General features: G+C 36.0%; 1 protein-coding gene across 1 annotated transcript in view; it reads left to right on the top strand.

The window, feature by feature from the left end:
• The window catches only part of Ctr9 (RNA polymerase-associated protein Ctr9), a 340,468-nt gene that overhangs the window by 217,026 nt on the left and 97,191 nt on the right, over positions 1 to 26,251 (top strand). Inside the window, exon 15 of the mRNA XM_090393725.1 lies at positions 25,601 to 25,746. Within this exon, the coding sequence (XP_090249851.1) occupies positions 25,601 to 25,746 (146 nt within the window). The remainder of the gene's footprint in view (positions 1 to 25,600; positions 25,747 to 26,251) is intronic.

Here is a 26,251-nt window from a genome sequence, read left to right as displayed (position 1 = left end):
TCAGCAGCAAGTAGTAATATAAGTCAGTAACATTCAGGCTAAGTTAAAGATACCAAGAAATTATATACTTGGTTTAATCATCCTTTATCCAAGTGTAGGTAAACAAGTTTGCACCTGAACTATTTTCAGGACTGGGGCAACCCTTATAAGAAAGCTAAGACTTCACATCACTTGTCTTAGTATCCCATAATGCAAAGCACATATCCTTATGGGTATGTATAATGCTATGCATCATTGGAGGGGCCCAAGCTGGTTTCAACCTTTATTGAGGTCTCATCAATGGGAGCCACACTAAGAGGTGATACTAAGGTTGAAGTAATGCAGAAGTCATATTTTCGTATACGAGTTGCCAAAAGGTGTCACACTTTATGTCACATATGCCAAGATGGTGGAAATGAAAAATGATGATAGGACTTCATCATCTATCAAATTCCATGTGCCCTCAAGGGATGTACAGGATATGATAGTACTACATGAAAAATTTACATCATTACTAACTTCCTATCTACAATTTTCCTCAAAATCAGTCTGTTACTTGTCAAGACTCCAATATTATCAGATCTTATATTTCTATTGTCTAAGACACTTTGTACCATATCAATCCATCTATATAAGTTTCAGTAAAGAAATACCGTGAGTATTACTAACTATTATAATAACTGAATTAACTCACGTCAATTATTCTTTATTTGTAGAATTTTCACCTGAGTATCACAGGCATCATCAGTACAGGTACAAGGCTAATTAAACAATAACTGTTATTAATAATAATGAAGAGCCAAAGGCTTCAATTCGGCGACATGAACTTATTTAAGTTAAGGGATATTATATCCCATATTGTTTCTTAGCCAAATAAGAAACTCAAAGAGTTTTATGCCGAATATAGAAACTATATAAAGTTTGGCAATTCCAAGCGTAAGCAAATACCTGGATAGTGCAGCACCTAACCCTTGAAGGTAGTGCAAGCTGAGGCAACTCATGTAAAGGGTGGAGCAAGCTCCGATCACTATTCTTGATATTTACCCATAATGTGAACTTAACTCCTAAGAGCTGTATTTGTTCAACATTATGAGAGAAGGTCACTACCCAGACCGGTTTCGACCTGTTTTGAGGTCTCATCAGTGAGTAGGTAGACCTAGTTAATACCAAGTTTGTAGCGAACAGAACTTACATCCCTTCTATGAGAATTGCCAAGAAGTGTCCTACTAAATTATTAATAATAATGAAGAGCCAAAGGCTTCAAATCGGCGACATTAACTTATTTAGGTTAAGGGATATTATATCCCATATTGTTTCTTAGCTGAATAAGAAACTCAAAGAGTTTCATGCCGAATATAGAAACTATATAAAGTTCGGCGATTCCAAGCATAAGCAAATACCTGGATAGTGCAGCACCTGACCCTTGAAGGTAGTGCAAGTTGAGGCAACTCATGTAAAGGGTGGAGCACGCTCTGATCACTATTCTTGATATTTACCCATAATGTGAACTTAACTCCTAAGAGCTGTATTTGTTCAACATTATGAGAGAAGGTCACTACCCAGACCGGTTTCAACATTTTTTGAAGTCTCATCAGTGAGTAGGTAGACCTAGTTAATACCAATTGACATTTCTGTCTTTAGGAGTGAAGCAAGATGCTTTTCATATTCCCCGCTATCTGTTGTGGTTACAGTGAGAGTAAAATTTACGAGCAATTTGCTCCCACCTGAATGGGCATGGAGATTATACATCGCTATAGGAGGCTAATATAGCTTTTGGTCTTCTATATTTGAATATGTCTGTTGGATCGTATGCTGCAGCTTGCCGAACCAAATCGTTGGGATGTGTGGACATCTTGAGGAAAAACTTGGATGCTAAGGATTGTAGAAAAGAGAAAATATAGGGAATATTTCTGTCTCTGTGGAGTTGATTATTTCTAACATACCACGGGGCATTCAGAATCATTCTCAAGCACTTGTTCTGCGCTCGCTGTATTTTGATAATGTTAGCATTATAGGTGTGGCTCCAGGCCGGAGAGGCATAGGTGATTATAGGCCGAATCGTCATCTGGTATAGTTGCAATTTGATTCTGTTGCTGAGCTTGCTATTTCTATTAATTAGTGGATAGATCTGAGCTATGGCTTTAGATGCCTTTGTGCATGCAGACTTGGTGTGCTGATTGAAAGATAGCTTTTTGTCGAGAATTACACCCAGGTAATTTGTTTCTGTCTGCCAGCGAATTTTAGTATTGAATAGTAACACGTTTCCTACAGGAGACATTGGCCTTTTTGAGAAAAGAACAGTTGAGCTTTTCTGGGGGTTGACGTCTAATCTCCACTTAGAGAACCAACCCTCCAGCTTTAGAATGTTTTCTTGAAGCTTTCTGGTAATGAAATGGGGTCTGAGAGATCTAGTTAGTATTGCCGTATCAGGGCCAAAATGGAAGTCATCGGATTGTGCGGGATGTCTGACATCTATCCACTAATTAATAGAAATAGCAAGCTCAGCAACAGAATCAAATTGCAACTATACCAGATGACGATTTGGATAAGTCCAGTAGATATCCATGCAGCACTCCAGCAAAGATGTGGCGCTGGGAGGATGTAGAACCGTTGATTTTTACTTGCATTGATCTAGTCTGAAGATATGAATGGATTAAATTAACCATTTTTAGTGAGGTACCTGCTGAGATAAGTTTGTGCAGGAGTCCAAAATGCCAGATTTTGTCAAATGCTTTGGATAAGTCCAGGAAAACAGTTCCTGTGCACTGGTGCCAGTTGTAGCTGGTGGTGATGTATTCGACAATTCTGTGGATTTGCTGGGTAGTACTATGGTGTTGCCTAAAACCAAACTGTTCTTTAGGAAGGATGTTTAGGTCATTTACTGAGGTTTGGAGTCGTGAGAGGATGACCTCTGCAACCTTACTCAGATTGGAGATGAGACTGATTGGACGATAATTTTGAGGTAGGTGTGGATCTTTGCCTGGTGTATGTATAGGAATTACGTCAGCCAGTTTCCCGGTGGAAGGAAAATAGTGAAATCTTAAAATTGCATTTATTGTACTGATCAGGTGCACTACTGCTTTTCAGGGCAGAAGCTTGATCACCCGATTAGTAATGCCGCCTGGCCGAGGAGCTTTTTTGTTCAGATTACCTCGCGTACATAGCTATCTTCAGTTACCTGTAGCAAGAAACACAGTTGCTTGCCATTTGCTCAGTGACTGGAATCTAAGTTATATTAGACTAAATACATACAAGTTATATTTATTATCGCTACTTGTTTTATCATATAATTATAGTATTTAATGCCAATGCAAAAGAAGAGATCCTTTCATACTTTCTTCACTTAATATTGTATCATTGTCACTTAATATTGACAGATCATTGTCACCATCAATTTTTTTTGCTAATTATCTTAGTTGCCAGTATGTTTTATTCTCCCAGAACTTTATTCATAATAATTATTTTTGTTCAAACAATTATTTTATAAATTAATGAAAATCCAAATCTTAAAATATATGTTGTCTCCATCTGTTCCAAATTAAATTTTCTTTATTTTTTATTCATAATCTTAGCTCAAAGGTTAGTTCATAGATTGCATGAAGGTTCACACTTTTACGATTTTGCTGTATAGAGAATCGCACTTCAATCTTGAATCTTTGTAAACATAATCTATAGTTCTTTGCACTTCAATTTTCTTGGTTTCCTGTAATCACTCACTACAAATCAAAATAAACTGCTGTTATATACATGATATATATATCTGATATTCCCTTTCAGTCATTTCTGATCGTAGGTGACTTTGCAGGCATTGCCCACAAAGTATTCCTGGTGAGATTTTTACAGGGTAGTTCACCATTGCTTTCCCCAACCCCCCCAATTTTATCCAGGCTTAGCACTGGCATATGGCTGGGATGTATTCATGACTGTAATCCACTGTAATCCATGTGTGTTCACAGGACCGGTTTGCCTGTTCTGGGGGACAAAAAAACCTGAGTTTCCGGATGAAAAAACACCGTATAAGACCAGATAAAGGTTCCTCACATCACTGACAGGAATCGAACCTAGGTTTTTCCAACCCAAGGGCTTAATCTGTGCTGACTGAGCTATAGAGGCTCTTGTTATGTACATATTTTCTGCTAATTTTGATATTATGCAGCAGTTTTCAAGTAGTGATACTTTCCCTACAGTTTATCATGTATAGGTGCATGCATCAAAATGAAATTTTATTTCCAAAATTTTCATAATAGAATTAAAATTCTATTTTGCCTTTGAAGACTAATATACACACATAAATAATGCTAGGTAACATATGTGCACTTTCTTTTGTTTAAATTCGTTATTTTTCCAAAGTAATTGTACCAGATAACTATTAATATTCCAATACTGAAATTAAATTGTGATTATTATAAATTAGCAAATTTTGTGTATTTTCTCATTTATATTATTTCCTGATAATTATAAATCATTAAATTATGTGATATTGGGGAAATTTTGTTTAAAAAACAATGTCATCTACAAAAGCAACATCAGAATAAAATGTTTGAAATATCTGTAAATCAATCAGAAAGGTTAAAAAAAAATCTGTGTGTATTCAGCTATTATTATGGACTTTTTTTAGTGTGTCTACTGGACATGTTCTTTCCTCACTTTCTCAATAATTTTTGTTAGCATACAGCCTGTTACTCAAGCAGAAAAGAATATTAGCAAGTATATCTAAGACAATTAATTTCTGAGACGACAAGTAGTAGCAACAGTAGTGTTATAAACATGTATTTCTATTACATATTTCTCAGCACTGCTTGGGCTTTGTTGTTCTTTTACTTAAACTTGATGTAAATGTTTCTCTTCATAAATGGCAGTCAATAGTTGATGCAACTGCCTCAACTATTGACTGCCACCATTTATTTATTCCTGCTGGATCCTATGTTTTCATGCTCTTCTATAATCTAACAAATTTAATTCTTTTACAACTGCACCAGTTAGACTGCGTATTAAGTATGAGATTATAAGACTTTAAACTAAAGACAAAGCAAATATTGTTGGCATTCCCCGCTTATGTTAATCTTTACTGTTAATTAGTCACCTAAACTTTATCTTATGCTGGTTCAAAATTTTCAGGATAGTGCATTGACAGAATCAGTTCAATGTGTTCACAAATCATTTAATTAAATCAAAAAGGAATATATACAGTTTATTACAATTCTTCGTTAATTTCAATTCTTCCTAATTCAAGCTTGGTTCTAATTTACTTTCTTAAAGCTAAATCAATCTATAATATCCTGCCAGTCATACATACACAAAACTGACAATAAAGCATATTTTGAGTAAACTTATTTCAATATCAATTTAAATTATTTTATTGTACCCAGAAACAGACACTCTTGATGTACAATCTCGTTCGGAATTATCACATGCGCGTGCTTAAGGGTCAAAGCTGTATAAATGAGAGGAGACCTCCACATAGCCTTTTAAGGAATGCAGAGAACCGACCAGGGCTTCTGACTTAATGTCCAATCCTCACCTTCTCGTTGTGCACGCTGTTGGATATCTACTTGGATACTGAACGAATGAGGATGGGCTGGCAATTTGGGATTTAGCCAACCAAATTATATTCTTATTGGTTAAAACAAAATAAAATATGGTGGTACATGACAAAATTTCATGCCAGCTGGGGCAAACAAGGCCCCCGCTGTTTTCGCCAGGGAACCAGGGCGAACAGCGAATAGTCAGCTACTGGAACAAATCTGAAAACACACCTACACTCAATATCACCAGAGTTAAAGATCAGCACTATCAACATAAGAAGCCTGAATGGCAAAGAAATGAAGCTAGCTGAGGAATTACATAAGTACCAGATCGACATAATAGGGGTGACTGAAACAAAAAAAGACAAAAACTGGTGAGATCTTTCTGAGCAATAAATACAAAATGTTATATTCAGGAAATAACAATCAAGGAAAAGAAGGAGTAGCCATAGTATTTAAACGCAAAATACGAGGCTAATCTTCTTGAATGGCAGGCAGTCTCAAGTAGAGTAATGTGGGCAAATATGAGAATGGGGAACTGGACAATGAGACTTATTTGTGCCTATGGTCCCACAGAAGGTTCTACTAAGGTAGAAGTGGAGGAATTTTTTGAGGCTTTAGAAAAAGCAACTGACACAATGAAAAAGGAAAAGTTGGTCCTTGTTGGGGATCTAAATAGCAGAGTAGGAAATGATTGTGAGCCATACAAAAATATTTTGGGAAAATTTGGAGAAAAGAGCAAAGCTAATAATAATGGCAAATATCTGTTGGATTGGATTTCTGCTCAGGACATGGACTGGTTATTACTAACACCATGTTCCAACATAAAAATGTGCACAAATTCACATGGAGAGAAGAGGCAAGGAATAAGAAAAGTCTCATTGACTGTGTTATTGTTGATAGTGATGTTTTCTCCCTTGTTCAGGACACCAGTGTGTACAGAGGATTTGAAATTGGAAGAGATCACTATTTAGTCTTGAGCAGGATAAAATTGAATTTCATATTGAAAAGAATAACATGTAAGAAAGTTTCAAAGTGAATAAAACTTGAGCAGCTCTCAGATGTGAACTGTAGACTGAAATACACAAAGATTATTGAAGAAAAAATGAAAGAGTTTGAGAACAGGAATCAAACCTTGGAGATTCATTGGCAAGCCTTGAAAAAAGCGATGATTGATTCAGCTAGAGAGGCATGTGGTGAAGTTGTCTGCAAAGATAGAAAATTTAGAACTCCATGGTGGACACAGGAAGTTAAAGAGGCAGTGAAGGAAAAGAAAAAACCATATCGAAAGTTCCTGGCAAATAAGTCAGCTTGTGCTCTTAGAGAATACAGAGACAAATGCAAGAATGCTAAACACTGTGTAAAACTGGCTAAACAAAAGTCATGGGAGGACTTTGGCAAGAATATAGAAAATAAATATCAAGAAGGTGGCAAAATAATCTGGAGATTGTTGAAGAAGCTCAGGAATGCAGGAAAGAGTGCTGTAAAAGGAGTTAGAGATGATAAAGGTGACATGAAAATGGGAGAAAACGATATCCTTGAAGTATGGAGTAATTACTTTGAAAAGCTGCTAAATGAAACAAGCAGTGATGACAGCACAGTGGTAAAAAACACTAACCAGGCATACAGTCAGGAATACATATCCATACTTGAAGTAGAAAAAGCCATCAAAGCCTTGAAATGTGAAAAGGCAGAAGGAGTAGATGATATTCGACCAGAAATGCTGAAGTATGGTGGTATAAGAGTTTTACAGTGGCTGCATTGCATAATTCAGAAAACCTGGACAGAGGAATGAATTCCCAATGATTGGAGTAGAGTGCTCATAGTACCCATATATAAAATGGGAAATAAAACTGAATGTGAGTATTACAGAGGTATTTCCCTACTGAGTGTTCCTGGCAAGATCTATGCAAGTATACTTGAGAAACGGTTGAGAAGAATTGTGGAAGAAAAGCTTGGTGAAGAACAAGCTGGATTCAGGCCAAATAGAGGCTGTCAGGATCAGATCTTCACTTTACGACAAATAGTCAAGAAAGCATGGGAATATAACAAAGATCTGTATTTAAGTTTTGTCGATTTGGAAAAGGCATATGACAAGGTGCCAAGAGAGAAACTATTCAATACGCTACAGTTATATGGTGTCAATGGGGCATTATATCAAGCAATACTTAGTCTTTATTTGAGTTGTAAGTCAGCAGTTAGAATTGAAGAAAGTACAGGCAGATGGTTTAATGTTCATTATCTATATGGATCACATTATGAAGGAAAGTGGTATTAAACATGATATCAAAATTGGAGATGTTAATGTCAGCTCTTTGCTTTATGCAGATGATGTTATACTTCTAAATAAATCCGCTACAAGTCTGCAAGATTCTCTGACTAAATTGAATAGCTGTTGTAATAGATATGGTATGAAGGTCAGCAATAAAAAGACAAAGACAATGAAAATAGGCAGACTCATTGAAAATGTCAACTCTGTTGTGAATGAAGAACCTGTGGAACAAGTAAAACATTTCAGCTACTTAAGCATGATTTTTACTGAAAATGGTAAATTAAATATGGAAATAGACAATAGATTCAACAAAGCTGGTAAGGTAGTAATTCAACTGAATAAATTCATATGAAATAAGAGAGAAATTAGTTGGAACACTAAATCAGCTGTTTACAAGACGGTGTTCAAACCAGTTTTGACTTATGGATCTGAGAGCCGGATCAGAAGTAAAACACTTGATCAAAGACTGGAGACCATAGATATCAGAGTTCTTAAAAAGATTAGAGGAGTGAATAGATGATATCAATGGCAATATCATATTAAAAACGAGGATATTAGAAAAGAACTTGACATTGTTAGCATCCAAGAGTGCGTTAGCAGAGCTAATCTCAGGTGGTATGGTCACTTAAACAGAATGGGCGAATAAAGATTAGTAAAACAAGTGTTCTCTGCCAGGTTGGCAGGAAAACGAACCAGAGGAAGACCAAGATATAGGCGGATTGATACGGTACAAAGTGCCTTAGACGATAGAAATATAAGATCTGATAATGTTGGAGTCTTTACAAGTAACAGACTGATTTAGAGGAAAATTGTAGATAGGAAGTTAGTAATGTAATTTTTTTCATGTAGTATTATCATATCCTGTACACCCCTTGAGGGTACATGGCAGGAATTTGATGATGATGATAATGATGATATATCTCAGCAGGTGATGTTGGTGCAATATGGTCAGTGCTGGTGATAAGAAGTTTGAGTGAGTGTCTGACCTTGCTGTGAATCTTATATGTGTGGTCAAAGTCAAGGTTTCTATACGAAGGCCTGCATTGCTCCTCTAAATTGTATGCTATAACTTCTGCTTTGTCTACATCTGTGTGAGCGAGGTCCTGGTCAGAGAATATTGGGGGAAGGGATCTGTCTTTGTTTTTGATATTTTTCAGTTGTCCTCAGATGGAGTGATCAGTAGGTGAAATGGAGGATAACTTTTCATCCCATATTTGGTCTCTATAAGCTTTGAGTGCATCTCTTACTGTCCCATTTAATCTGTTTAGATTTGTTTTATCATGTGGTGCACACGTGTTATGGAATCTTTTCCTTGCTCTGTTTTTGTCTCTGATCAAGTTCATGATGTCATCAGGCAAACGATCTGGCTTGCGGGCAGATTTGTAGGAGGAAGCTACCTTTATAGCAGAACTAATTTGTTGTGTGAGATTTTTAACTGCAGTTTCTACTTCTTCTTTTTTGAGTATGTGAGGAGCAGGTCCAATATAATCCTTCAGTGCTGTTGACAGTCTTTCCGATGTTATGTAGGAGTGAGAAGGAGGAGACAGGTATTCTTGTTTTCCCAGCTGTAGTAGAATTGGGTTGTGATCGGATGATAGTTCATCCATGGATATAATTCTGTATTGAAGTTTGATAACCTGCAGGATAGCTATATCCAGGATGTCAGGAGTGCCTGACGTACTGAGATGAGTTGATTCGGTGGGGCCTGCCACAACAGCATTACTTGATCCTAAGTAATTGGAAAGGATGCATCCATTCTTGTTGGTGGTTGAGCAATTCCATGCAGGGTGCTTGGTGTTCAGATCCCTGGCTATAATGGTCGGCTCTCTGACGTATTATAAGATGGCATTTACGGTCAGAGTGTAGTAGAGATTTTTGAGGAGGGTTGTAAGCTGAGTAGATTTTCAGTTTGCCAGTGGAGCTGGTGACTACTTCCACGCCAGTGATCTCGAGGTTAGTTATTGAAGGGTTGCCCACAGAGTGGTGCTTAATGTAGTTTTTAATGAAGATGGCAATGCTGCCGTCTCTGTAGAGTAACCTGTCATTTCTGTATAGGCGATAACCCCTTATTTTAGGATTGTCTGAGGGTCTTGAATGAGTTTCACTGATTAATATAACATCTGGTTGATATTACCTTTATGTGAAGTGTCGGAGTTCCAGAATTTTGTTTTTGAGGCCATTTGCATTCCAAGCAACTATCTGAACAGATGCTGGAGTGAGTTTGTTACTATTCATTTATGAGAGAGCTGTGAGGATGACCTGTGTTTCACGAAGAAATCTTTTAGTGGAGGTTTTAGTAGGGTTTGATAGGCTGAAACTTTGTAGCATTTTTGCTAGTGAGGCTGTAATAACAGCTGTTAGGTTTTTAGGTGCTGTTTTGTTGACAATGAAATGGTTTGGCGCATATGGCATCTCGCATGTTAGTGTTTCATGTCATGTATTATTTATGGTGAATTGTGAATTTGACTGATATGTTTTTAGAGATTTATGCTTATTCATTAGTAATAGCAGTTAATTGCTTGCTACCATAACCAGGCACTTTATTTTCATACTGGTTTATCCAGGTAAGTCGATTTAATTTACAAGGGCGATATGCTAGGCATACTGCCACTAGTATCGGCATTGTTGTATATTATTTATATCGTGACATCTTATTGCTGGTAGACACCTTAGTGTATCTACAGGATTTGCTAGTGGACCCTCAAAAGTCCACAGGATTATCTTCACCTGCTCGGAACACCTGAGCAATCTCTACTCTTTCTCCATCTGTGTCTTAACACATTTTAAATTATCGAAATGGCAAAACTTCTGAATGAGACTAAATTCGAGGAAGTATACAGGGAATTCCTCAGACTAGGAAAGCTGCTGAGTGATAATTTGCCAGGAAAAGTGAAATTGTATGACAATTTCACCACGAGTGCGTCTCAGACGTTGCCGCTGAAGATCATTTAGATTCGGTGCCTTCTACTCCTTCAGACTTTGTAGAAGTGCGCGCATGCAAAAAGCGAAGAACAACAGAAGAACTACACAGTGACAATACTGAAATGGAACTGGATTCTCAGGGTTCGGACGCCGCTATTTCTCCCAAAGAAAAGGTGCCTCCGATCATCCTCAGAGAAAAGCAGAAGTGTGCAGCATTAAGATCCACAATGTCCAATCTACATATCGGCTTCATTAAGGCCAAAATCATGGATGAAAGCATAAAGATTCAGCCAGCAACAGTGACAGACTATAGAAGGTTGACCAACGAACTGGACGACAGAGGCATCCAGTATCATACCTTTGCGCTCAGCTCCGAAAAAAACTTAAAAGTGGTCCTTCATGGTGTCTGTGAAGACATTGACACTGCAGAAATAGCTGCTGACCTGAATTTTCAGGATCTGCCTCCAGTCAAGGTCAACAGAATCTACAAAGCAGACAAGACTCCCATGCCATTAGTCCTTGTTGAGATTCATAAAATATACAAGGATATCTACAACTTAAAAACAGTCTGTGGTCTCATCGTCACACCAGAACCAATCCAGAAAAGATCATCTCCTGGGCAGTGCCACAGGTGCCAGAAGTTTGGCCATGCCCAGAATCTATGCAGAGCAGAGTATAGATGTTTAAAATGTGGAGACAGCCACCCAACAAATACTTGCACAAAGCCGAGGACCACCTCGGCCAAATGTGCCAACTGCAGTGGCCCTCATCCTGCGAATTACAAAGGATGTGCTCAGCACCCAAAGAACAGACGGATGGAGGCAGTCAATCAGAAGAACACCAGAGGCTCAGGCATCAAAACCGGAGACTCAGCAGCCACAGTCGGAGACCTCCAATAATAGAGACACCCAAAATCATCTTCTGGGCAGTGCCACAGGTGCCAGAAGTTTGGCCATGCCCAGAATCTATGCAGAGCAGAGTATAGATGTTTAAAATGTGGAGACAGCCACCCAACAAATACTTGCACAAAGCCGAGGACCACCTCGGCCAAATGTGCCAACTGCAGTGGCCCTCATCCTGCGAATTACAAAGGATGTGCTCAGCACCCAAAGAACAGACGGATGGAGGCAGTCAATCAGAAGAACACCAGAGGCTCAGGCATCAAAACCGGAGACTCAGCAGCCACAGTCGAAGACCTCCAATAATAGAGACACCCAAAAGCAAACAAGAAGTTATGCCGTTGTGACCCGTACAATTAGACAAATTCCAGTTAACAGTTAATATGCCGATGTGACCCGTACAATTAGACCAATTCCAGTTAATAGTTAATACCAAGTTTGTAGCGAACAGAACTTACATCCCTTCCATGAGAATTGCCAAGAGGTGTCCTATTAAAAATTAATAATAATGAAGAGCCAAAAGCCTCAATTCGGTGACATGAACTTATTTAAGTTAAGGGATATTATTATATCCCATATTGTTTCTTAGCCGAATAAGAAACTCAAAGAGATTCATGCCGAATATAGAAACTATATAAAGTTTGGCGATTCCAAGCGTAATCAAATACCTGGATAGTGCAGCACCTGATCCTTGAAGGTAGTGCAAGCTGAGGCAACTCATGTAAAGGGTGTAGCAAGCTGAGGCAACTCATGTAAAGGGTGTAGCAAGCTCCGATCACTATTCTTGATATTTACCCATAATATGAACTTAAGAGCTGTATTTGTTCATTATTATGAGAGAAGGTCACTACCCAGACCAGTTTCGACCTTTTTTGAGGTCTCATCAGTGAGTAGGTAGTGTCGTGACGTTGTTCTCTTGATGTTCGAATCCGCCATCTTGTTAAAAGTCACTTTCATAAAATATAGGGAAACTAATTGTAAATTGATCACTGATCTAAGGGTAGAGAAATTTCTATTATACTGTGCCACTCTATCCTTAGATAAGTCTATATGAAATAGTAGGATCAATTCAAAATTAGTTAGCAGTCTTTTCATTCATTCAGGCCGAAGTATTTATTTTCTCTCTTTGGGATTCCCGCTAGATTCGAATTTTTGTGAACGGTGCAGTAAAAAGAATTTCAGGCAAATACAACGGTTAGGTTAACAAATAAAGCATTTAATATAGGTCATATAACACTTACGTAAATTTTACTTCTAATTTTGAACAATAGAAATAAGTCAAACATTAAGTCAAGTCAATTACATTAGCACAATCTTCCAAGTCTTCACATACACCTTCTTAGCTTCTGGGTTATAAAGTTTTTACACTTAAATGAATATAATAGCACATCCAATCTAATTAGTTTTCACACATTTTTCAGTCATGCTATAAGTTCAAAATATTACAGGATCTAATAGCTGAAAATATCTTTCAAACAATTCCTATCTCCAACTCTCAATCACGAAGGGTTTCCACAGTTAAAAGTTAATAATTCACTATGATAGACCTTACCGGAAATGGTTCCTAGAACATCTATTATGTTGTGAGCAAACTTCTGGAATTTACTTATCACACTTAAAGAATAAAAACACATCTACAAAACTTATCTGCAGTTATACTTAAAGCACTATCAATTACGCTTCAGAATTCTTGACATCGATTAGGGCACTTCAACTATCCTTATTACCACTCATAAATTAATTAAAACACTGTGAGGTTCTCTTTAGGGCAAATCGGAAATAAGCTGCAATACTAGATCAGCTGGGTTTATTCAGAATTCTTCCTTGAATGTTCAGCTTTTTTTTACTTTATCCAATTGTAGCTTTAATTTTCCTTCTATTATTACTGCTGATTTCAATTTCAGCTAACTATAAAATTCGTTACGTTCTTGCTCACTTATAAAAATTATCCACTTAACTCCTACCCTTAAGAACCTTTTATTTACTTCTACTTCTTTAGTTTATCACCTTACTTCCTTTTATTTCCAAGTTTCCATCCCCTCTCCTTACTTTTTATATGTTTTTTTTATTCTCTCTTCAGCCCACGCTCTATTCCACTCGCGCGCTTTTATTTCACGCGTCTCCATGACAACAGACAAACATAAACATTCTCGCCAATGTTAGACAAGGCTATACTACTACATTGAGTCATTACATACATTAAGCTTTATACACAAATAGGAATAATTAGAATATTTGCTTTTCAATAAATGCATAGTTAATATTGCAAATATAAGTTTCTATAATATTGACATAACAATAAATAAAATAGCTTAATAATATTTAATACAGAATCTATTTACTATTAACACATTTCTTTGATTAAATAATTAAATATTTGATATAATTAAGGTAGTTATATGATATCAAATTATAATTTAAGTTATTTACATTAAATAATATTTACAAATGCAGCCTTTGTGATGGAAAATCATGTTGGATTCTGAATCAAATAACATTTATTCTATTTTCTACATAATTAGAATCCAACAGTAGACCTAGTTAATACCAAGTTTGTAGTGAACAGAACTTACATCCCTTCTATAAGAATTGCCAAGAGGTGACCTATTAAATTATTAATAATAATGAAGAGCCAAAGGCTTCAATTCGCTTGGAATCGCCAAACTTTGTATAGTTTCTATATTCGGCTAAGAAACAGTATGGGATATAATATCCCTTAACTTAAATAACTGGTATATTCACAAAGTGCCACCTAAGTAGCTAAGGTTAAATTTCCTAAATTTATTTAAATTATTATTATTATTTATTTTATTTTATTTTATTTTTATTTATTTATTTATTTTTAATTATTTAAATGTAATTATTTAATTATTAAATAATAATTATTCAATTATCATAATTAAATTTTATATTTATTTATTTTTTAATATATATATGTGTGTATATAATTATATGTTAGGAAAGATTTGCACGGGGGGGGGGGGGAAGACATAAACCATCAGATCTGTTTAGGTTAGGGGCGTGAAGTAATGTTTCACATGTTTCTTTGTATAGCCGTTCCATTAGGAACCAAATTTTGTGAATGACTTTTGTCTTGTTCCACTTAACTCTATGTCTGGTGTTGCTGGCATGTTCTGCAATTCCAGACTGTTCAGGTTCAAGGTACTGGATGTGCGTCTGGTGTTCTTCTAACCGGACCTGAGGAGATCTTCCTGTTTGTCGAAAATATGATAATCCACATGAACAGAGAATCTGGTAGACACCTGGTGAGCGGAGATGTGGGAGCTTGTCCTTTGGAGACATTAGGAAAGTGGAGATTTTTCTGACGGGTTGAATAGCCACACAGATATTTAGTGGTTTTAGCACCTTAGCTCCTCCAGACATTGTCAAATTATTTGAATTTGTAATAAAGTCCAGTTATTTTTCCTTCAAATACCAGTTATACCAACAAATTGAAGGGACAGCAATGGGTAATCCAATATCTCCTGCTATTGCCAACTACTTCATAGAGCATTTCGAACAGTGTATGTTTAACAACATTACACCCAGACCTAACATTTGGTTCAGATATGTGAATGACATTTTTGCCATATGGAAGAGCACCTCAGAAGAACTACAACTGTTTCTCTCAAAAATTAATGCACTTCATCCACGGATCCAGTTCACCCTAGGAGTAGAAGTAAATAAGCAGTTAGCATTTCTAGACCTTGATTCTTCGCCAACCAGATGGTTATCTACAGTTCACGGTCTATAGGAAAGCGACTCATACAGGCCAGTACACCCACACTGAATCACATCACCATTCCAGGCAAAAAGCAGGTACTATAAAAACACTAGTTCATAGAGCTCACACCTTTTGTTCTTCAGAAGAACTTTTACAAATAGATTTACAGTATATTAATTCCTCCTTCATATCCAATGGCTATAAGAAGTCTTTCATAAAAAGAGCTTTAAGTGGACGTGCTCCAGCATCCTCTTCAAGTACAGAAGAACCTACACGTATACCTATCCCCTATATACAAGGGTTTAGTGAATGCATAGCTAAAGTGCTAAAACCACTAAATATCTGTGTGGCTTTTCGACGCATCAGAAAAATCTCCACTTTCCTAATGTCTCCAAAGGACAAGCTCCCACATCTCCGCTCTCCAGGTGTCTACCAGATTCTCTGTTCATGTGGATTATCATGTTTTCGACAAACAGGAAGATCTCCTCAGGTCCAGTTAGAAGAACACCAGTCGTACATCCAGTACCTTGAACCCGAACAGTCTGGAATTGCAGAACATGGAATCAACACCAGACAGAGTTAAGTGGAACAAGACAAAAGTCATTCACAAAAGTCGGTTCCTAATGGAACGGCTATACAAAGAAACATGTGAAACATTACTTCACTCCCCTAACCTAAACAGATCCGATGGTTTATGTCTTTCCCCCCTGTGGCAGATAGTACTTTATAAAGCAGCAGATCTTTTCTAACACACATATATATATTAAAAAAAAATAATAATAATAATTATAATTGAATAATTAAATATTTAAAAAAAATAAAAATAAATAAAATGAAATAAATAAATAAATAAATAAATAATAATAATAATTTAAATAAATTTAGAAAATTTAACCTTAGCTACTTAGGTGGCGCTTTGTGAATATAACAGTTATTGTTTAATTAGCCTTGTACCTGTACTGATGATGACTGTGATACTCAGGTGAAAATTCTATGAATAAAGAATAATTGAGTGAGTTAATTCCATTATTACAATAGTTAGTAATCCATCTATATCTTGGTCTTCCTCTGGGTCGTTTTCCTGCCAAACTAGCAGAGAACAATGATTTTGCTAATCTTTCCTTGCCCATTCTGTTTAAGTGACCATACCACCTGAGATTAGCTCTGCTAACGCATTCCTGGATGCTGACAATGTCAAGTTCTTTCCTAATATCCTCGTTTTTAATATGATATTGCCATTGATGCCATCTGTTCATGCCTCTAATCTTTTTCAGGACTCTGATATCTGCAGTCTTTAGTCTTTGGTTAAGTGTTTTACTTCTGACCCAGCTCTCAGATCCATAAGTTAAAACTGGTTTGAACACTGTCTTGTATACAGCTAATTTAGTGTTCTGACTAATTTCTCTCTTATTCCCTATGAATATATTCAATTGACTTCCTACCATACCAGATTTGTTGATTCTGTTATCTATATCCATATTTAATTTACCATCTTCACTAAAAATCGTGCCTGAGTAGCTGAAATGTTTTACTTGTTCCACAGGTTCTCCATTCACAATGCAGTTGACATTTTCAACGATGTTACCTATTTTCATTGTCTTTGTCTTTTTATTGCTGACCTTCATACCATATCTATTACAACAGTTATTCAATTTAGTCAGGGAATCTTGAAGACTTGTAGCAGATTTATTTAGAAGTATAACGTCGTCTGCATAAAGCAAAGAGCTGACATCAACATCTCCAATTTTGATATCATATTTAATACCACTTTCCTTCATAATATGATCCATATAGATAATGAATAACAGAGGGGATAATGTACATCCTTGTCTCACACCAGATTTAACATTAAACCATCTTCCTGTACTTCCTTCAATCCTAACTGCTGATTTACAACTCAAATAAAGACTAAGTATTGCTTGATATAATGATCCAATGACACCATATAACTGTAGCATATTGAATAGCTTCTCTTTTGGCACCTTGTCTTATGCCTTTTCCAGATCGACAAAACTTAAATACAGATCTTTGTTATATTCCCATGATTTCTCGACTATTTGTCGTAAAGTGAAGATCTGATCCTGACAGCCTCTACTTGTCCTGAATCCAGCTTGTTCTTCACCAAGCTTTTCTTCCACAATTCTTCTCAACTGTTTCTCAATATACTAGCATAAATCTTTCTAGGAGCCATCAGTAGGGAAATACCTCTGTAATTCTCACATTCAATTTTATTTCCTGTGTAGCTCAGTGGATGTGGCGTTTGCACACCATGGTGCTTGGCAGCACGAAGGAAGACTTGGTTTCGATTCTAGTCGGCGACTAGAGGAAATTTTTCTAAGCCTTTTTTTTTTTTGACCGGTTTCCGAGTTAGTCGATCTCTGGCATGGGCAAGTGGGTTTTTCCTCCTGGAAACTCGGGTTTTTTGTTCTGTAATCTCAAGAAAATTGACCTTAGAACCCACATTATTTCAGACATTAAATATATTGTGTTAGGGTTAGGGACCAAGAGATGGCGGCACATTTGAGCCGTCTCTCTTCACTGCATACCACTTAATTAGTAATAGCCTTGGACCATCTATCTCTGATTGGGTACCAGTGGAGATTGAACTGCCCATTCAGTCTCCAATAAAAGTTAGATAGGGCTAAATGGCCTTGCATACTCCCGTATACGGGAATAAAAAGGCGTTAGCTGAGCTGATGAGTTTTATTTCCCGTTTTATATATGGGTACTATGAGAGCTGTACTCCAGTCATCGGGAATTCGTCCCTCTGTCCACGCCTTCTGAACTCTGTAGTGCAGCCACTGTAAGACTTTTATACCACTTAAGCATTTCTGGTCGAATATCATCTACTCCTGCTGCCTCTCTACATTTGGCATACAGTCAGGAATAGATATCCATACTTTTCTACTTCAAGTATGGATATGTATTCCTGACTGTATGCCTGTTGAGTGATTTTTACCACTATGCTATCACTGCTAGTTTCTTTTTCTCCTGTTTTCATGTCGCCTTTATCATCCCTAATTCCTTTCACAGCACTCTTTCCTCCATTTCTGAGCTTCTTCAACAACCTCCAGAATATTTTGCCACCTTCTTAATATTTATTTTCTATGTTCTTCTCAGAGTCCTCCCATGACTTTGTTTACCTAATTTTACACAGTGTTTAGCTTTCTAAGAGCACAAGTTGACTTATTTGCCAGGAATTTTTGATATGCTTTCTTCTTTTCCTTCTCTGCCTGTTTTACTTCCTGTGTCCACCATGGAGTTCTGATTTTTCTATCCTTACAGACAACCTCACCACATGCCTCTCTGGCTGAATCTTCAAGGTTTGGTTCCTGTTCTGAAGCTCTTTCATTTTTTCTTCAATAATCTTTGTGTATTTTAGTCTACTAGTCTACAGTTCACATCTGAAAGCTGCTCAACTTTTATTCGCTTTAAAACTTTCTTACATGTTATTCTTTTCAATATGAAATTCAATTTTATCCTGCTCAAGACTAAATAATGATCACTTCCAATTTCAAATCCTCTGTACTATGCAGCCACTGTCCTGCAGCACACTGTCCTGCACCAGGGAGAAAACATCACTATCAACAATAACATAGTCAATGAGACTTTTCTTATTCCTTGCCTCTTCTCTCCATGTGAATTTGTGCACATTTTTATGTTGGAACATGGTGTTAGTAATAACCAGTCCATGTCCTGAGCAGAAAATCCAACAGGTATTTGCCATTATTATTAGCTTTGCTCTTTTCTCCAAATTTTCCCAAAATATTTTTGTATGTCTGACAATCACTTCCTACTCTGCTATTTAGATCCTCAACAAGGACCAACTTTTCCTTTTTTATTGTGTCAGTAGCTTTCTCTAGAAGCTCAAAAAATTCTTCCTCTTCTACCTTAGTAGAGCCTTCTGTGTGACCATAGGCACAAATAAGTCTCATTGTCCAGTTTCCTATTCTCATATTTGCCCACATCACTCTACTTGAGACTGCCTGCCATTCAAGAAGATTAGCCTCGTATTTTGTGTTGAATACTATGGCTACTCCTTCTTTTCCTTGATTGTCATTGCCTGAATATAACATTTTGTATTTATTGCTCAGAAAGATCTCACCAGTTTTTATCTTTTTTGTTTCAGTCACCCCTATTATGTCGATCTGGTACTTATCTGATTCCTCAGCTAGCTCCATTTCTTTGCCATTCAGACTTTTTATGTTGATAGTACTGATCTTTACTTCTGGTGATGTTGAGTTGGGGTGTGTTTTAAGATTCGTCTTCTTGTTTAACTGGGTCAATGCCCAGTTAAACAAGGCCCCCATTGTTTTCGCCAGGGAACCAATTCAAACAGCAAAAAGTCAGCTACTGGAACAAATCTGAAAATGAAGGACTTATAAAAAAATAATTATCATATCAGTTTATGTACATGTATACATGGGTATTATGTGTGGAAGGAATTCTTGGTTCATTAGATACTTGCATCAAGCTAAAAATAAATAAATAAAATAAAACAGATACAAAAGCTTAAGAAATGGAACTAGTAAAAGAATTTGAGAAATTGAATGAGAATTCTCAGTTATCAAAACAGCCCAAACATGATTTTATGGCACACAGAAGCAAATATGAAAATTAATTAGAAACTAGAGACCTGGATTATATGAGTATATAAACATACCCTTATACGAACAAAAATGCTGTGAAGAACAGTTTATTATACTGTATGAAAATGAAGAAAAAAGTAAGAAAAACAGCTGGAATAGAGAAAATATTCAATCTGTTTTTCATAACATTTGGAGAAGTAGTATTTCAGTTGGAACTGTTAAGTGTTTTTCAAAAAATAAATGCGAGATAAATTGTAGGAAAAAATATTACAGTACCAATTTTTAAAGAAGGAGATAAAACAGATCCAAATAATTACAGAGGGATCAATCTGTTACCAATGGTGAAAATCTGTACAAAATTCATTCAAGAAATTATATGAATCTCCAATATTAAATGATGAACAACTAGATCTTGAAGATCCTGCACTGATACCAACAAATTTGTAGTGAAATAGCAATGAGTAAAATCAGTAGATAATGGGAATGGATACACCATGATACTTTTGGTCTTTGCTAACGCTTTTGACAGGGTACGGCATGAAAGACCGATGCATTATGTAGCAGGATATGGGATCAGATTATAACCTGTTAATTTGGACAAGAGGATAGAAGAGGATAGCTGACTGACAGATATCAGAAAGTGATGCATGCAGAGGAGTCTGCAAAATTTAAAATTTGACATGTGGTTTACTGTTATTCAGTCTTTATATCAGCTGTTTGCAGATGATTCAAATATTGGCTGAATAAGCTGTAATAGTTGGCATGCGAATTGCTATCAGTTCAATTTTAGTAAATGTAAAGAAGTTTATGTTCTTTGGTGTAATGAGATATCCAGTTGTGTATTATATTGGTGGAGTTATGCTAGAAAAAACTGACTAGGCTAGGGATCTCGGAGTTTTAGTAGATAGGAAGTCAAAGTTCAGGGAACCATATAGCAAATACAACTAAGGGGCTAATTGCAATGTTGAAATGAACACTGATGGTTAAGGATAAGGATGTCATTTTGCTTCTTTACAAGGCTTTGATATGACTTCACCTGGAATATTGTATACAAATCTGGTCTTCTGATTTCTGAGTTGATGCAGATACAGTGGAGAGGATATAAAGGAGAATGGTAAAGTTGATGTCAGGACTTTTTAATGCAGATTATGAGAAGACATTGAGAATTTGTGGACAGCAGAAGCTAGCACGAGAAAGTAGAGCAATATGATAGAGACCTGCAAATTTCTGAAAGGATCATACAGTGTATGAGTAGATGGAATTTTTCATTTTTTGGAAGGTGGGGAGAGGACAAGAGGGCATTCATAGAGGTTCAAATGAATGCAGTCAAGAAAGGGATTGAGAGTTAGATTTTTCTCTTATAGAGCAGTGCATATAGTTGTGAACAATTTATTTAGCCTTACGTGCTTGTTTGAACTCATTATGAGGTTTAATGGAATAAATACAACATATATAAATAATTAAAGAACATGTTTAATAAAAGTTAGTTTTAGATAATAACGATATCATGATAAGCTTTGATGCCACTTTCCTTTTTACCAATATCCCTCTTTCTGAAACTTTAAATTTACTTAAAAATGTTTTCTCCCTTAGATATCTTTCTAATTTTACCATTCATTCAGCCTAATTCACTTGAAAACATACCATTTATAAACAGATTGAGGGTACAGCCACAGGCTTTTCCCATCTAGTCAGTTATTATATGGAGAATTTCGATAGACATGCTCTCGATACTGCTATTCTCAAACCTGCTATTTGGCTAAGATACATTGATGATGTGTTCTCTGGTTGGTCACATGGCTCATCCACATTAGACTCCTTCCTCCATCTCAACAGACAGCACCGCAAATCCAGTTTTCTATAGAAAAAGAAAATAATAGCCTGCCTTTTCTAGATACTCTAATCACACATCTTCCCAATGCCAACCTTTCTTTCTCAGTTTGCAGAAAATACACCCGCACAAGTAGAGTCATACATATCCCCCCCCCCTTTCCCCTCAAACAATATATTGTTATCAAAATCCTTTTTAATAGAGCCTCCAATCTCTGGTCTGCTGAATCTGAACTTATTTCTGAACTCTTCTTTATTCACCAGACTTTCCTGTCCAATGACTGCAATGCCAAAAAGATCAACAAATTAATTGTTCCTGCTTCACATCCCTCTCAACATGCTAACTGTAGTAATACTATGATTGTTCTTTATATCTGGGGCACCTCAGAAAAAATAGCCAGCAGAACTTTAAAAAAAAAGTCACTTCATTCAAACCTTATCTGAAGCTTGCTACTCTTATCTGTTCTCCCAAGGATCCTTTCTCTCAGTTCCAGGTGTTTACAAACATCCACGTTCCTGGAACATTATCTTATTACAATCAGACTGGTAGATCTGCTAAGATCTGCCTAGAAGAACAAAAAAAAATAGTCAGAACTTGCTGACCTTGGATACCTGGTTGGGCCTCCCATCCAACCCAGATAAAGCTAGCCAACAGCACTCATAGAGAGTGCCCCTTCATAGGACTTTAGGCTTTCAGTCTAATCTTTTCCACTTATTGTTTTTGCAATTTTAATATTGTTTCCCTGATGGATATTTCAGTGACTGAGATGAAATACAGCAGTGATTAAATGTGTTGTTTAATTACTTATATGTGCTGTACTTATTCCATTAAACCTCATAATGAGAGCAGTGCATGATTGGAATGGCTTGCATTTGGAAGTGGTAATTGCAGATAGTGTGAACAAATTCGACAGAATGTACAATAGGTGGTGTGAGTTGATATGTGGCCTCACTGACTCCCTAGAAGTCACTTGTAATAATATAATAGTTCTGGAATATAACATTCTTGTTTTTGTGTAGCATTTGATATATAAAATTAAAAGCCATTCTAAATATAATAGTGAAAAGAAGTATAAAACACAAAATAAAGGTTATCAACATTATTTATATAGATAAAGGTACTGTAATAATGCAACAAAAGAAATTGAAATGAGGAAAGGAGTGAGATTCATTAAATGTACTTACTATTCAATATTTTAATGGATAAAATAATAATTGTCACTCACTATCCTGTTCCACAATTTCTTCATCCCACGGAATCTGAAAGTCCAGATCTGGTCTTATTAAACCCTTATATAGGGGACCACATAATCTGATGTGCTGTTTTGGTTACCTTTGCAACATGCACCGTAAACATCAACTCTCTGTTCACAGTCACACCTAAGTCCCTGCCCTCATCCGTTTCCTGCAGTTGAATTCCATCAATCTAGTACATAGCTTATCATCTCTTCTCAAACTGCATTACCTTACATTTGGCCACGTTAAACTGGTAGCCGTTTACCTTTGCCTATACTGCTAATCTCTTTAAGTTTTCCTGCAGCATCTCTGCATCACCTTCATTTACCATTTCTCGTCTCAGTTTAGCATAGTAAACAACTGAATATTTTCTGTCAGATCATTTCCTCTATCATTGATATACTAATTGAACAACAGAGGATCAAGTACTGAGCCCTGTGGCACACCAATGGTCACTTGCCTTCTTCTAGACTCAACTCCTCCATAAACCACTCTTTGATATCTATCCATCAGCCACCTTCTAATCCAAATCACCAGATTCATACCATCACCATTTGCTCCAGTTTATGCAATAAAGTTCTATGTGGAATCTTGTCAAATGCTTTTGCAAAGTCTAGCAAAATCTGAGTAGGCATTTCCCTTATCCATCTTCATTGTCATTTTATTATAAAAAGTGACAATGAAGCCAAGACTCAGAAATCCCTACAATGTGTAGCTTAATTTCTCCAATTTATCATTAAATAGAAAAATTCTTTAACACTGAAGCTTAACCTTTCATCTTTGTCATTAGTATATGAGAACAAAATCCATTTGAAGTAGATTTAAATGTCAAGTTTTGTCTGCTATTAACCCCCCCCCCCCATTATTCTTATTTGGAATATCCTTACTCTTACATTCTGATTTTTGGTTGAAGTCAGAAAATGTTTAGTACAAAAGTTAGTCGTCAACTTATGACATGTGACTTAACACAATTTGTACTTATGACGGCTCTCCCATCTTGTTTACAGAATACCACCCACCTCATTGCTGCAACCCATGAAGTAGATTATTATTGTTTCCTTCAAAATAAATTAAAGATACCAAGAAATTATATTCTTGATTTCATCCTTTATTTAAGTGGAAGCAAACAAAGTTTGCATGTGAAGTTACTTCAAACTGGACTACTTGTATATAGAGACTAATGACTTCCTGTCAGTTGCCTTAGTATCCAAACTTTCACTGAACAACACTTTCTCAAGACTCCTGACATCAGATTCGTTTAGATGCAAGTCATCCACCTTATATAAATCCTTCACTCCACAAGTCCACTAAATGCACACAATGCACATATCCTTGTGGACATGTATAATGCTATGCATTATGGGGAGGGTCACTACCTAGACCAGTTTCAACCCTTATTGAGGTCTCATCAGTGGGAGCCAGACCCAAAAGTGATACCAAGATCAAAGTAATGCGGAAGTCATGTTGAAACCGATCAGGTAATGGTCCTTCCCATTATGCATAGCATTATACATATCTGTAAGAATATCTGCATTGTATTATGGGATACTAAGGCAATTAATGTGAAGTCATTAGACGCTATGTACAAGTAGCCTAGTCGTGAGGTGACTTCACGCAAACTTTGTTTGTTTACACTTGGATAAAGGATGAAACCAAGAATATAATTTCTTGGCATCTTTAATTTATAGTATAACCAAGCGAAAAAACTTTCGATATGCCATTAAGATCTGTTATTTAAGAAATACTTTTGCTCAGGCTATTGCTGATAGTAAGGATGAGGAAACCCTCAGAGGCTTTTGGAAGGAATATCTTGCAATACATGATGTTTTAAAGAAGGTGCTGAAAATATATGCGTGTACATTCACAGGATTTGACAAAGAGATGGAATTGGATTTTGAGTGAAAAAGAGTTCACAAATCGAGGTTGAAGTACAAAAAATCAGAAGATTTAAAAAAAAAAAAAAAAAAAAAAAGCTGAAGAACCCAGGTGGTTTAAATGTAAATATTTCTTGAAAAAAAAATTAAGATAGAGCATTAACAAATATTGTTAATCATATCTATCATTCACTAATCCTGACAATTTATTTGGCCTGGAATCTTGTTCTTCACCAAGTCTATCTTCAGTGATTTTTCTTAACTTTCTGTATATAAATTAAACTAATCCTGACAATATTCGGCATGAAACTCTTTGAGTTTCTTATTCGGCTAAGAAACGACATGGGATGTAATATCCCTTAACTGAAGTAATATGTCGCAGAATTGAAGCCTTTGGCTCTTCATATATCTGATAATCCTGACAATTTATATTTGGCCTGTAATCTTGTTCTTCACCAAGTCTATCTTCAGTGATTTTTCTTAACTTTCTTAAATATTCTTATATAAATCTTTCCTGGAAAGATTTGATGTTTTATGTTATGAATTTTAACTAGATATGATTGTTATGTAACTGTTATGTGATTCTATCCTTAGCTCTAGATGCACTTTTTTTTTTCAAGTTTGTATGAATATTTTGAGAAATATATTTCCTCTATATTTTTATATAATTTTAATAAATGGACATAAATTTAAATTATTTATATATTAAAAATAAGAACTAGAAGTTAAATATATTTTCTGACATTTTAGGCAAGGCGAGTGACTCCTCATGATACTGTTTTGCTGTATAATATTGCTCTGGTTCTTCAACGGCTGGCAACACAAACACTAAAAGATGAGAAAAGTAACTTAAAGACAGTACTTTGCTCAGTAAATGAACTGAGTTTATCACATAGGTAAGTAATCCTATTATCAGTTTATTGAAGTATGTCATACATAATATGTGACTGTATTAAGTGAGAATTCATAGAATATTTGTTTAGTTTGTTGGATATTAAACCAAGAATAAAAACATTTATCTTAACACCTTGTACTGTAGCTCTTGATTAGACTTTTATTTTTTTTGGGGGGGGGGGATCTGTTGTCTAAATACAATTAAAGTATAATAGGATAAAAAAAGTAAATAAAGCAGAAAGGTTTACATTAATATTTCTTAATGAAAAAACACTTTTATAGAAGTCAACAATAAGATATTTATTTTCTGTTGCCAGTTTTGTCAGCCATGAGTCACTCAACCTTCAGAATTGCTGAAGCAGGCTTGCAGTTGAGCCTCTAGAAAGTTGGATCTGTTTCTAAATATCTTCATCAGTAGCAAGATTGTCAGCAGAATAAATTCCCTTGGAAGTATTTTATGATGGAGGGAGGGTAGCTTACAAAAGTTTATAAAAGTATAAGGAGTGT

This window comes from Typopeltis vanoorti, chromosome 6, assembly GCF_054136105.1.
Source record: "Typopeltis vanoorti isolate ZY-2024b chromosome 6, IOZ_Tvanoo_1.0, whole genome shotgun sequence".
Taxonomy (NCBI): domain Eukaryota; kingdom Metazoa; phylum Arthropoda; class Arachnida; order Uropygi; family Thelyphonidae; genus Typopeltis; species Typopeltis vanoorti.
Note: the sequence above shows the minus strand (reverse complement) of the source record. Positions and strands in the feature narration are given on the sequence as shown.